The sequence below is a fragment of the Haliotis rubra genome, unplaced genomic scaffold (genome assembly GCF_003918875.1).
Source record: "Haliotis rubra isolate DU_JTF1 unplaced genomic scaffold, ASM391887v1 Scf6, whole genome shotgun sequence".
Lineage (NCBI taxonomy): Eukaryota > Metazoa > Mollusca > Gastropoda > Lepetellida > Haliotidae > Haliotis > Haliotis rubra.
Window position 1 is genome coordinate 697,470 of NW_025767301.1, and position 15,159 is coordinate 712,628.

Genomic DNA, 15,159 nt, shown 5'->3' on the forward strand with positions numbered 1-15,159 from the left:
CGGAGATTTATCTGAGGTCAAGGTACCCTTGTTTGCGTGTAGGAATCATGGCTTAGTGGAGTCAGTAGGGGAGCCTTCAATGTCATAGCAGTCTGTACATTGTGGTGGCTTGGTCAGGAAACCCAGTGGTTGACAGCATGAACAACGGCCCACGTCATCGGAAGCTTTGATACCGAAGGAGCCAGATGACACGTGTATCATGACCAGTACTCAATATATACTACTCACAACATGTTAAGGAAGAGTCGAATAATTTGTATAACTATTGTTATGGGCATTACAATGTAGTAGTATTATGAACGAATAAGTGTTTTTCGTTGGGTTTTTTTATTAATATTATTTATTTTTTCGGGGTGGGGCGCATGTGTTCTACATACACGGGGTCATTAATCAGTTTGAGGTCAGCTGTGAGAACAACAGAGCTAGGCTTCAACTCGCCTACATAATACCCGCGACAGTAGAGTCAAATACCGATGTGTCGAAGATGAGAGCACATACAAAATACTTCGAGTTATACCCGGATCGACACAACTGCAAAATGATCGTTAAATAGGTACAACCAGGTTTATACTTCGCGACAACTGTGTGTTCGACACATCAGACATCGACACAAGGGTGTTTCACTGCACCCTTATATCCCGATGAAGAACAGTCAGTATTTCTCTATATATTGCATAAGACTCTGTATTTATCTATTGCTGCTGTTGCTGCCGGTGTTCCTTAATGCCGCAGTCAACAGTGTTCGAGCTGCATGACAGCTGGTAAATAATCGAGTTTGGGCCAGACAATCCAGTAACTGTCATTATACGTCGCCTCTAAATGATTAGTGCGTGTCATTTACTGATAGATGCATTCGCATCATTATATTTGAGATCAAGACAGACGACGTAATTCAGTTTCTTTGGAACTAGACATGCGATAACTCACTGCATGAAGGTCTTAGACTCATGTCAGGTCAACTCCGAGCGAACTTGACCGCCCAATCGAAATGAAGCATGGGTTGTTCTTGTGCCAATCAGATTTCAGATTTCCTGAACGATCTGCATTATTTCTTTACCATCTCGCTGCGGACATTACAAATTGTGCGAATAAAACCAACAATGATCCCACTTATTCTTTAGCTGGTTGCATGCGTGGTGTTTGTCTGTCTCACAGTCCCTGAACCACATTAGCCTATTTTCCCTACTGCCCAGCCCTCTATCTGCAGTGCTAAAGCCCTAAATGAAGCAAGTCTATATTTCCTCAGGTTCAGGCTCCCTGGACTCCTTTTCAATTTAAACGGGTTTGTTTGTTACTGTCAACATTATATATATTAAGAGACTAAGCGTTAGTCTACCGTGGCGAGGCCTTCGGTGAGTGACTTGGGTTACCCGCCGCCTGTAACAGTAGCCCACGTACATCATGGTGTGTTAGCTTGATGTGGGAGGGTAGCCTGAAATGACGCAGGTCTCAGACGTATCACTAGGTGAAACCCACCAGCTAGGATATATTGTGTCGCTTTAGTACGCGTTAGAGATACAGCGATAAGATCAGCTTGTCTGAATACTTTGTTCACTCCTCCGATAATTTAGAATTGTATTATATGTCAGGGATTTTTCAAATATATCGCGGCGGGCGTTATTTAAATTGAGTCAAAGAGTGAGTGAGTGAGTTTAGTTTTACGCCGCACTCAGCAATATCCCAGCTATATGGCGGCGGTCTGTAAATAATCGAGTCTGGACCAGACAATCCAGTGACCAACAGCATGAGCATCGATCTGCGCAATTGGGAACCGATGACATGTGTCAACCAAGTCAGCGAAACTGACCACCCGATCCCGCTAGTCGCCTCTTACGACAAGCATAGTCGCCTTTTATGGCAAGCACATGGGTTGCTGAAGACCTATTCTACCCCGGACCTTCACGGGTCTTGAGTCAAAGAGCAGAAAACGAACTTGATAAAATAACCTGTGTGTGGCAACAGTAGTTGTGTGACAGTGCGGCGTAGAGATTTAAGGCTCCACAAACAGCCCTTACCGACTTGCGTCCTAATACCGTGAGTTCGAATCTCACATTGTACCCGGTATAAGTTCCGTGTTTGAGTCTTGTGTAAGGCTTGTGAACGCATATTATAAAAACGCGCCCTTTATGAAGGACTAGGCACCCTTGTTCGAATATATTTTAGTCTAGGTTTCGGGGCCCGTTCATCAAAGCGATCATAGCGCTACGACAGTCGCAAGTCTATGTTAAACTGTGTGGGGGTGCATTTTATTTTCGTAGCGCAATAACGTTAAAGCTTGGGAGATACGATCGACCTAGTGCTATGATCGCTTTGTGCGACGGAGCAGTGACACACTGCCCTTCGACAGTTGGGTTCCGAGGAGACAAAAAGTATTAACGGCTTCAATCCAATTTACTAGGACTCACATTTTGCCAACAAGTCGTCAACTTTAACGATATCGCCGAAAGAAAAGTTGATAAACGGAAACGGATTTACTGAATGTCAATCAAAGTTTCTGAGAATGTTGGGCCATGGAAATGGCAAGTGTCTGTAGGCATATAAACATGCCATTTGCACATGCAGATCGGGATATTGAAAGAAAATAAATGCTATGCAGTAATAATTGCTGAGAACCCAGTGACCTATCGGCATGGCCTCATAACATACAGATACATTCACTAACATACGAGCTCGAGGTCTCGGGTTAGCGAGCATAAAATTGAAATGTGGGTCGATAGAACATGGCGTATTTTTTTCGTTGCGCAATTTTTACTACGTTGACTTACTGGGTCGATTTCCATTCACGTTTGTGAAGTGTTTTTGGATTTACGATTTCTGAAAGCCGTATAGAATCCCAGCATATTTGAAACGCTACCGTAAAACACAACAACGTCACTCTCCACGCGGAGGTCATTACGGAATTTTAGTTTATGGAGAAATGTATTTCCTGAGAGAGACGCTGTTCGTGGGCATCACCAGACTTTACACGAACAAATAGATGTGTCGCCTCGACAAACAGAAATCAGCAAATTTATTAATCACATCATACATAAAATCGATAGCCGTAATTACTGTATCGATATTTGAACACGATAATTAATACGTTGGTGTGACTCCACACTAATCCATATTCCCTGTTGGTAGACAAGGGGTGGTCTTATTCCATTGTCTGAAACAGTTCCACTTCCTCGGGTGTAAATGATGCAATTTTCTACCAGTGTTTTCTCAGACAGGTTCTATCAATCAGGCTATGGATCTATACATGTAAATACAGCGTTGATTGACGTCACAACGGAACGTCAATTCAAGAACCAAAAAACCGTGCTTGTGGTTGTATTTCTGGAACCGATCACATTGAACATCCTCCACCGGTCATGTCAATATAATGTGTGGCCAGGCAACACAACACCAGACGCGAGTCATAAAGAGATCTCCTGTTGTCTGTTTTCCTCTCTGCTGGATAAATATATTTTGCTAGTTGCTCGTGTAATTGAATGTGTGATTTGGGCCTGCTGCGTGATGGATCCGTGTCGAGATTCAACTTTGCCTTTTCAGAATCGGTCATGTTTTAATACGTCTGTCTCAAATGAGTGAAGTGAGACGTTAAAAAGCAGCGGTTTCCATAAACGTTCAAACGTATTCCTGATCAAAGGGAGATAATTAAGTTGTTCCTGATTCCATTTCACGTAAGAAGTTCCATTTTATCGCAAAAATAGCTTAGAGTAACTTAATTTCCATTTCGGATTGCATGTGAATTCTAAGAGGCTTTTCACAACTTAAGCAGGCCTCTTCCAGAATATTATAGAACTAGCATTATATAGTATCACAAATGAAATATATACGAAAAAGCATGTAAATACAGAGAGAAGCAACGAGAAACATTTTACATTTTGCTTATATATGTTGAGGCAGCTGTTACACTGGACAGAGTAAAAGAACTGTCCAGTTTCCTTAGTCGGAAGTTACCTTTAACAATTAATTATTCGGATAACAGGGATTAGCTTGTCTTTCTTAAAATGCTTTCAACATTATAGTTCTCGCCAGGTGATGAAAGGGACATTTTTACTAAGAAGAGATAAAGGTTCGCCTACGGAACACACTCTCTGTTCGATCAATTCGAGATTTAATCGAGAGAAGGGTAGCGTTAATGTGAAAGCAATACATTACACTTCCTTAAACTGCTGGAAGAATAAGAGGAGCAATGTGTGTCTTTAGGTTTTGGTATTAAATGTGCTTATTGAAAGATGGGGTCTACAAGATATGAGGCAAATCATTTCATAATTTTACAGCAAACGCAAAATGACCAAGTGTGATGCTGTTATACATTTCGTGTATTTCTTAACTTGTTCACAGATATTTCATCAACGGTATTTAGTAAATTTTCACACAAGTAGAAAGGTACATGAATGCGGTATGTGAGGAAATGGGTACACTGGACAGATTTACCTGTCTTTGAAGGGCATTTAGAAGTGGAATGCATAAGAAAAGCAAGATCACTAAGGAGCAAGCATACACTCCGATACGTCCTGTTATTCACAATAAATAAGTTGACATCCATAAATCTTGCTTTTCATAATTACAGCAGCATTTGGTGTTTGCAAACAAACGTTAAGAACTTTCTTGCAAGCAGTAACATGCACGTGTATCTTTTCAAATCTGTTTACACGCCCATATCCCCGCACCATATAAGAGAACCGATGGAATCTGAACATGTCAAAGAAAGTGAAAGTGTCAATTAAAACAATCTTCTTTTGGTTACGCATGATTTCCATTCAAGCTCGTCTACTCCTAGATGCCAGATATGAAACACATTTATTCAGATATCCTGTTTATGCTGTATGCCTGGCAGTACACGTCATTTGAACTGTGGGGGATGGAACCACCGACCTTTCGCGCTGTAGGCAGACTCTCCTTCCCCTACTACCAGAGCACTAGTGGGATATTGCTGGGATGTTACCGACAGTGGCTCTATAGCCAGTTTCTCTCATTTGACACGCCAGGTGAGCTGGGTTGGAAGAGGGAATACGGTTTTCATCTATTGATAAATATTCATGTTCTGCGAATTCGAATGCGGAACTCGAAGCGCATCATAGCTCGTTTTCTAACCAATCAGATAGCAGCACACACTAACATTCTTTTAACAATGATTTATACACCAGACACTTCAGTCAGTTACGTTCGGTAACAAACATTATCACATCGTTTTGACAGATATGTCAGATATGGATTTTTTTGTTTAAATCTAATCTAAGTGGCACATTAAAGTAAAGCTATTGATTTACAGAGAGCATAATTACAATGGCTTTAATGTGAAAGCATTCAAAGCATTGACGTTTTAACAAATGCTTGCCATCTCAAATAAAACGTTTAATTCAGTTGTTCTACATGTACACACATGCTTTAATGGTCTAAATGATTCATTTAGTCACTTGCTTACTAACCTACTTCTGATAACTGCTACTTTGAGAGAGATCCCTCGTGCCAGTTTAGGTAAATGTCACGAAATCTCAAGTCAATCATTGCCCTCATAATCCTTGAACTTAGGACCAATCACAATGCATACGACAGACACTATTTGGTATCTACTGTATACACATGCCACATGTTTCAAAATAAGTAATCATAAGTCAGTGAGAAAACCAGTCAAGACCCAGGGCAACAGAGACGTTGTGCTCTTAAACTGACGGTTCTAAAGGCCCATTAAGCATCTGCTTCATTAATAGTTCAAGTAAGAGACAGTGAACTGGGTATCGGAAGGAACTGTTGGATATTCCAAGCTGATCCTTTGTTTGTGTATATATCTAACTTGTTTTAAAGAATGACTAAGCGACTAATTGATAGGTTACACTGGATAAAGGGTGGGACATAGCTCCATTTGAAATCAGTATATAGCTAAATGTTATGAAAGGATAGGTGAGGATCAGGGATGACACCGGGTAAGCATGTTACCGGTAGCACCGCCATTCACACAAATTGCCGAAAAAAGCAAGTACGTCTACCTTTAAAAAGTCTCACATGCCATTGCAGTCAAACCAGATGGTTCAATCCTATATGACACCACTCTGATGGGTTGTGTTTTTATGCCGCTATTAGCAATATTCTAGCAATTTCGCCAATGGGCTCCATACACTGTACCCATGTGGGGAATCGGATCTTTGACATAACGAGCAAACGCTTTAACCACATGGCTTCACATCCGCCCCTTTCCGGACTAGGATCTGAGGTCACCTCCATGGGAAGTTCAGTTGAACAAGCAGCCAACCTTGACCACAAATGAAATAGAAGAGTGCATGTGGTATCCTGCTTTCTAAAATCATTGGCTTCGTATATAGCACTTGTGAGCAAACGTCTTAACCATTTACACCACCGCCCCTGCTATTGATAACACAGCATTACGCATGTATCTTGACATATTTAAAACAGATAAGCAAAGCAAACGGGTCAATGTAATCATATTTATATTTGGTTTATCATTTTCTGCAAACAATTCAACAATGTATAACGGGTACATGTATGTACAAAACATTGGTTCGATGACATTTGGCAGTGGGTGAATTCCCAGAACTGGTTTCATGTATATATGTTCCATTTATAACACACAGACTAAACAGACAGTAATGCAAATGAGTGGTAGGATGAGAGTAATCAGTGTTTTGTGTCAGTATCACTATAAAAGTTGGTTTAAATGGTTTCAAACCTAGACAACAAATGAACATTTTCGGTTGTGTATTCCCATCATATGAAGACCACCTGCCAACCACAGGTATAGACAGTTGCGAACACCTTGGTGTATATCATTTTGCAAACCAGAGAAAAATACAGCTCTGAAGGTCACCTGAATTTATTTATTTATTTATTTGTGTGTGTGTGTGTGTGTGTGTGTGCGTGCGTGCGTGCGTGTTTTGATTGCGTGAGAGAGTGCTTTTGTTTGGGTGTCCGCAGTTGGTACGGATGTGTGTGGGTGAATGTTTGTGAATGTGGATGTGTGTTTTTAATCAGAAAAAAGTATCTCCCCCAACTCTGACCCTCCCAATCTATTGAATATGAAATGTTCAGTCCCTAACCTTGGGGTAAAGTGCAGTAAATTTACTGAAGCTGAAATCACTGGCACAAAATGTTCGTACGATGTCAAAAAATTCATTTATGGACATGAAAAATTCAAATTAATGACATGTATTATTAAATCATATTATTGATGACAATACATGTCAAGTGCCAACTGACATGAATAAATCAATTTTGACATACATCCTAACATGATTCCGAGGCAAATTCACGCATAACCAAAGATAACTAAAGCTTCAATTTGTGATTTCAATAATTCATACAGTGTCAAATAGGAATAATTCAATTACAAGCACCTCAACTTTACATTCCATTACAATAATGCTGATACCAACAAATGCAGGTGAAAACTGAGAGCAGTGTTGATGATTTTGTGCCATTAGTGATTTTATTATATACTACTCAACATTTCATAAGGATACTGTAATATTCTGTACAATTACAAATCTGAGGACAGCAGTTAAGGGAAAGTGAACCTGCTTTCCAACTTGTAATGATGCTATAAATGGGTCGCTAAAGTGGCAATATTAAATACTACTGGTATGACAACTTATTGTAACAATAAGTCACATTCAGTATCTAGTCTGGTCATACAAGATATTCCTGTGAAAAGTTGAGTAGTATATAATGAAAAGTGAACTAGTTTATCCATTTACATTTATTCCACGCTTCTGGATAAACCCTTTCACAAAAGCATGATATACACCACAATACCTCCTCATTATGGCAATTAACAATCACAATATATGGAGGTGTGTCATAGAATGTGTCCCCATGCTAGTGGGAAAGACATGGTTAAAACAAACAATTATTCAACACATATTTTGAGATAAATAGTTGATAAACCTGTTACGCACTTTACTTTTTATACGAGTTTGTTGTAGAATGCAGCACTCTGCAATATTTCAGCGATATGAGAGCAATCAGTATATAATCAAATCTGGACCAGATAATCTAGTGATCAACATTGCAAGCAATTATACACCCTATCAGTATACAATAACCCAAGTTACTCAGCCTGACCATCTAGCAACATGGTCACCTCTAACAACCAGCATTGGAGACCAGTTCATACAAACAACACAAGGTTGCATGTTTGTCAAAATGTCTGAAGAGAGATAAGTTTGAACACAACAAGCAATCTAATGTCTTCCCTGAATAATTTTTTGTAACATCTCAACTCCCAGGTGCTTGCACATCAATGTAGACTGCAATGGAATTTGAGGCTGCAGTTTCTGAGAATTAGGACAAAAACTTTTGCCATCATGATCACTATCTACAAGCAATCTCAATAAAATCAGATCTTTTACATCCATTATACCTCTGTCTCTATCGAATCAGAGAAAAAGATTTGGTTCTAATGTAATTGCATCTACAAGAGATATAGTTGAACACTGACTGTGATGCCTTGGATACAATCAGCACTACTTGAAGTAATTAACATTTACAAAATGTTATAACGTTCAAACCCTCTTGGTTTATATTACAAAAAGTACATCTTTTGTCAATAGGTTTCACTATTTTCAATTATTTTAAAATAAACAATTAACAAATGGATCACATTCATTTGTTCAAGATATAGGTTTCAGCATTGCAGTACCTCATGGGCCCAACTTTCACTTTCATCAGTTCAGCAATTACAAAATTAAAAAAGATTAAGATTTTTCAAATCGTTATGTTTCATAAGTACGGTATGGATCATAGTTCATAAGTACAGTTTGTATGATGTAGAAAAACAGTCCAGATGCAGCTTCAGTGGAAGAATGAGGTATGCTAATGGCTTTATTGTGCCCACTAGAAATGTCTAACATTTCAGGGAAAACTCAGAAAATGTTGGTATAAAAATTACTGGATATGGTCCATCAGCTGGGGAGATTACTTCAATGCAAATCTTGGAATTTTGACATAATCAAGTACATAATGGCTAAAATGAGTGAAATACGATTATTTTCTCATCTATTGGAAATATCTTTGGTTGAATAATGTTTATAGCTATATCTTGTAAGAAATCAGCTTGAATCAAGTTCAAATATCAGAAAAATACTTCCTGAAAATGTCCCTGATAACACTTAAATATGCATATATTGTTGTATTAAAGTCCCTCACATGCAACCGTTGAAATAGACAAAGCCTAATTCTTCTATGTAAGAACACATTATGAGTATCCCTCATTTCTTAAAACATGCCTGCCTGGTGAGCCAAAAATGGGCTTAACATACCACGTCGGATTTTCTCTAATGTAATGTTAACTGCAAGATAGTTACAATTTTGAAAATGACAATTGATTATTGGGTTTAGTACTCTCAAAAGAAGTTAAAGGACAACCTGACTGGAAGGCTGAGTGTTGGAATACCAACCAGGCACAACTACATATATGAAAATATTGTGCGTAGTTTATTTCCATTTGACGAGTACATAAATTAAGAGGAGCAATGTGTGTCTTTAGGTTTTGGTATTAAATGTGCTTATTGAAAGATGAGGTCTACAAGATCTATGAGGCAAATCATTCCATAATTTTACAGCAAACACAAAATGACTAAGTGTGATTAACTGAATGCTGTTATACATTTCGTGTATTTCTTAACTTGTTCAAGGATATTTCATCAATGGTATTTGGTAAATTTTCACACAAGTAGAAAGGTACATGAATGCGGTATGTGAGGAAATGGGTACACTGGACAGATTTACCTGTCTTTGAAGGGCATTTAGAAGTGGAATGCATAAGAAAAGCAAGATCACTAAGGAGCAAGCATACACTCCGAAACGTCGAGTTATTCACAATAAATAAGTTGACATCCATAAATTTTGCTTTTCTCAGATTTACCTGCTTTTCATAATTACAGCAGCATTTGGTGTTTGCAAACCAACGTTAAGAACTTTCTTGCAAGCCATAATATGCACTTGTATCTTTTCAAATGTTTACACCGGAGAACCGATGGAATCTGAACATGTCAAAGAAAGTGAAAGTGTCAATTAAAACAATCTTCTTTTGGTTACGAATGATTTCCATTCAAGCTCGTCTACTCCTAGATGCCAGATATGAAACACATTTATTCAGATATCCTGTTTATGCTGCACGCCTGGCAGTGCACGTCATTTGAACTGTGGGGGACCACCAACCTTCCGCACTATAGGCAGACTCTCCTTCCCCCTACTACCAGAGAACTAGTGGGATATTGCTGGGATGTTACCGAGGGTGGCTCTATAGCCAGTTTCTCTCATTTGACACGCCAGGTGAGCTGGGTTGGAAGAGGGAATACGGTTTTCATCTAGTGATAAATATTGATAAAATATTTCTCACATAAGCAAACAATTTACAGTACTAAACAACTTTCCATGATCGATGCCTTTTACTCATTGTACTCATTGTACAAATTGGCAAAATATTGTCAAATCAATACAAAACTAAACTAATTAATAATCATTATCATGATACTAATATTGAAACAAATACATATAGCAAAGGATTGTTGTGTCGCTCCTGAGTAAAACAAACTGGTTCAACAGTACTGGCTTACAGTAACATACTACTCAAAATTTGATAGGACTACTGAGATATTTCCTACTGTGATGTTGTGATGTGATGTTAACACTACTCCATCAGTTCATTCATTCATCTACGTTTAATCAACCCAAAATGATGCCGCCTGCTTCAGATTCATGGTTAATTTCGATATTATTTGCTTGACAACATATCTAAGCAATCAGTCACAGACCCCTACCTAGATACTCCCAATCCCCATCAAAAGTTGAGCAGTGTGTAATCCCTGATTCTATCATTGCACCGAAATGATCGTAAAACAGAAATGAGATATTTCTATCAGTCGCAGAAGCCGAATAAAGATTCAACACAAGAAACAGTATCTATCTAACAGGCCTATTAACCTCATTTAATATGCAGAAGATAAAACAGAAACAAAATACCAGTGGTATGGCTGATAGGTTTCAAGTAACCATTCTATAAATTGCAAAAGTACAAAAACTTAAATTTGCCCTTTACACAACAAAGACATACTGCAGTGATTTCGTCAATAAGTTCGAAGCATTAAGTTCTCAAATGACAAATGATTTCGCCTACTCTATTCCAAGGTAAGTTCTGCAAGTAAGAGCAACAGAAGCGTATTTAATCTCCATGTGAATGATCATAAATTATAAGGTTCAGTTGTTGAAAGAATGTAAGACATTAAAACTAATTTTTCACAGTCGATGTCCAGCATTAAGAACAAAATCTAAAATATCCTTCCACCCCCTAATTTGATCTTCATGACAGTTCAAATGTGAACTTGGCAGCACGAGTGAGGCTCTCTGCTGTAGCCGTGGCTGCCTGCGCATCATTGATGCATTCACGGCAGACTCCATCACTGATGATGACTGACGCGGAGTCTAATAAGGAAGGCCAAATTGTAACATTGTTTTGTTTAAGGATCTTTTTATGGAAATAGGATTGGATGTGGATTTTTTTCCCTCATTGCATGTGCCACTTTCACATCTCCACATTGGCAGAAACGTAATCAAGTAACTGTTGTTCAAGAAAAATTATTCTAGTCGTGTCGTTTTCGACATTGCTGATTAAAAACAATGGCAATGATGAAAAAAGATTTATCTTCAGATTCTAATTTAACTGGGGTCTGCATACCTTGGGGACACAAGACTGTGGAAAGAAACACAGCCTCAAAGGGAATTATGGCATTGGTCTGCCAGCAAGCCAGACTGTCTGGCAGGGACACTGCTTGAACATCTGGCCACACATGGATGAGAGAAACACAATTAGCTGGATAATTCCCTTGATGTGACATGGTCATGAAGAGGCAGTCTGACCTAGTGTTCTGTGGAGTGCTGATGTACTACTAAACAGTACTGAAGTGTGTCTGGCGGCAGTCACCAACACAGCTCCTTACATAGATACTACACCTGGGGAACATATAGAAATTGTTGTAAGACCCAATGTGCACAGCACACACAGTATACAAACTGTTTATTATCCATATAGTGGAACATCTGTCATGTCATATTTTCAATATGTGAACTAGTGCACATATCACTTTTCCCAAGCAACCATTGTTTCTGTATTTCGTCTGTGACATCATTAAACAATTGAACGTGACGTCATTGAAGAGGACCGTCACACTTGCTTACCGTGTTTTACTGCACAGATGTACATGAATAAAATGGTTAATAAAGAAATTATTATACTCTCAAGTGTGCCATACCACTTATACGAAACTCCTGCAAAATTATGCATTGCCCTCGCTCGCTTTTCAAACTCGTTTCGTATAAATCGTATGACACACTTGCTCGTGTAATAATCTCTATATATTAGTACTGCCCAACCTTTGATAAGGATACTGACACAATTCATATTAATGCAGCTAAGGCTTTCAATATTAAGGGGGGATATGTGCTGAAAATGAGTCAGTTTTAAGGTCATATCAATTAATATTTGCATGACAACATCTGTAAGCAATCAGTGTCATGTGGAATGAGAATAGGGTGTGGCGATGAAGGTCTGAATGGGTGAGGGCATGAAAAGTTGGGTGTGGCGATGAAGGTCTGAATGGGTGTGGGGAAGAAAAGTTGGGTGTGCGAAAAAGGTCTGAATGGGTGTTAAGATGTTGGCAAGGCAGGAGGGGCAGGGCATGATAAGTAGGGAGCGGCCATCAAAGTCTGCATGGGTGTGGGCATGAAAATGCAGCAGGGCGTGAAAGTAGGGTGTTGGCATCACAGTCGCCAAGGGTTCAGATGTGGGTGAGGGATATAAGCATACATGAGGGGCAGGACATGAAATTGAATGTGGGTGCAGTAGTGGGCATGGACAAGTTGTGTGGGCATGAACGAGGTGTAGGCATGAGAGTAGAATGTTGGTGTCATGGTTAGCATTTGGAATTGGAGTGAAAGATCAAAGTGGGCTGAAAGTGTAGGTGTAGGAACGGGTTGTGGTGAGACAGTCATACTAATAACACAGAACAGATGTTGACATTCAGCTTCTATTGCACATGAAGCCTACCTAATGTCTCAGTATGAAGGATAAACTGAAATTAAAGATTCATAATGCTTCTCTGGCCAATGGAAACAGTTTCACATTCTTTGTTGCATTTCTAGAGTAAATTTCCATTGAAATTAGACCTGGTACAGTACATGTAGGCATTCTGTGATAGGCATGCCTGCTTTCAATTATCATGCATCCATCATCAGTTCTTGTTCAGGTATTGTCTGCTGATTACGAACATCATTTGTTAATACTCTGATACTGACAGGCTTGCAAAGAGGCAGAGACAAACAACGACAGCGTAGACCTCAAAACCTATTTCTTATCCATGGTTACACAATATCTGGAAGATCCTCTTCTCCCTAAGTTCAACGTAGACCTCAATACATGTTTCCATGGCAACACAATATTGATAAGACCGTCTTCTCCCTAAGCTCAACGTAGATCTCAATACGTTTCCATGGCAACACAATATTTGGAAGACCATCTTCTCCCTAAGCTCAATGTAGATCTCAATATGTTTCCATAGCAACACAATATTGAGAAGACTGTCATCTCCCTTAGCTCAGCATGCCTATTATGATGATGAACAGCAGTTTCACAGATGAAGAAAGACATTCACAAACAAATTTCACTCTTCAGTGGTCCAGTCAATAATGCAGTACTACTGGTAACCATATTCAGCAGGTTTGGCTTTATAACTATTAGGAACAAGAATGAATATCTACAGTGTGGCTGTGTGTTACATGATATTATTCTCTGATGTGTGACATCATGGCACGGACACAGAAAATACAGTGGACTTGTTAAACTGTGAAAAGTAAATCATCATCAGTTAACTGTGGCTGATCCAGAAGGAACATGATATTGTGGCAGCTGGTCAATTAGCTATGACTTAGATGATTGGATGACACTAAGTTGATCATGCTGAAAGAGACTGACCCTTAAAGTATACAGCATTGTGTTAATATGGCGACGGAATGCCTGCACGGTGTGGAAAACAGTGAATGGAATAATCAGGGGACATAACTCTACAGTACAGGCTGCCTGACTGAAGAACAGGGCCCTCAAAATGAGTATTGTTCTGAGATGATTATGAAAATCTGGACACTACTGTATGGACAGGGTTCATTCTCAACATGTCTCAATTTGTATGTGAGATGACGATGCATAGTCTAGACACTGTGTCCATGTTCAGTCGACTGAGGGAGAGCGTTCCTATGCATCTGTTGTGCTGTGAACTAGCTGTTCTCCAGACTGACTGAAGAGAGCGGCCTCAAGCACTGTTATGGAATGACTACAGCAGGAGTGGCTGTCACGTTGAGGCTGCGTTTCTGGAGGCTACAAGCCTCATGATTGTCACAACACTGAGTCCAGGCAGCTGCTTACAGAGCACTGGGAGGCTGGAAACTCCTGCAACATAAACAAAATATCAAATATAATACATATCAATGACTAGATAACAGCACAGGAAAGATGTCTAGCCATGCCAACAGCATTCAAAGAGAAGGCTACAGCCAGGAACAGGGTCACTGTCACAGTTAAAATCCCAGATACAACTGTAGCTAAAAACCATGATTGAAGTCACCAGTTTAGATATAGATACAAATACAATCATGGTCACAGTCACGTCTAGATTTAACATAACAACCATGGTAACATGATTGCAGAAAAAAACACAGCCAACAGTTCAGCAAAACCCACACGTATATCTACACTTAAAACAGTGAGTGAGTAAGTGGGTTGGGTTTTACACCATTTTAAGCAATACCCAGAAATGGGTTTCACACATTGTACCCATGTGGAGAATCGAGCCCGGGTCTTTAGCGTGACGAGCGAACGCTTTAACCACTAGGCTACCCCACTGCCCCTACACTTAAAACAGCCACTGTCAGAGTCAAAGCCACAGCCATACATGAAAACACAATTACAACAGCAACAACACGTCCAGTAACACCTACAGCTACAGTTAGTCAAAGCCGCAGGTTCATCTACAACATTCATGCTCACAGTCGTCCCTTCTGATACAACATGTACAGTAAAACAACAGCCATGCTCACAGTCGTCCCTTCTGATACAACATGTACAGTAAAAACAACATCCATGCTCACAGTCGTCCCTTCTGATAC

General features: G+C 39.4%; 1 protein-coding gene across 1 annotated transcript in view; it reads right to left on the reverse strand.

Annotated features, from left to right (window-relative positions):
• Positions 1 to 6,420: 6,420 nt before the first annotated feature.
• LOC124255304 (anaphase-promoting complex subunit 1-like) overlaps positions 6,421 to 15,159 on the reverse strand; it is a 64,433-nt gene continuing 55,694 nt past the window's right edge. The window contains 1 exon segment of the mRNA XM_046689186.1: positions 6,421 to 14,443. Within this exon segment, the coding sequence (XP_046545142.1) occupies positions 14,346 to 14,443 (98 nt within the window). The 3' untranslated portion in view covers positions 6,421 to 14,345.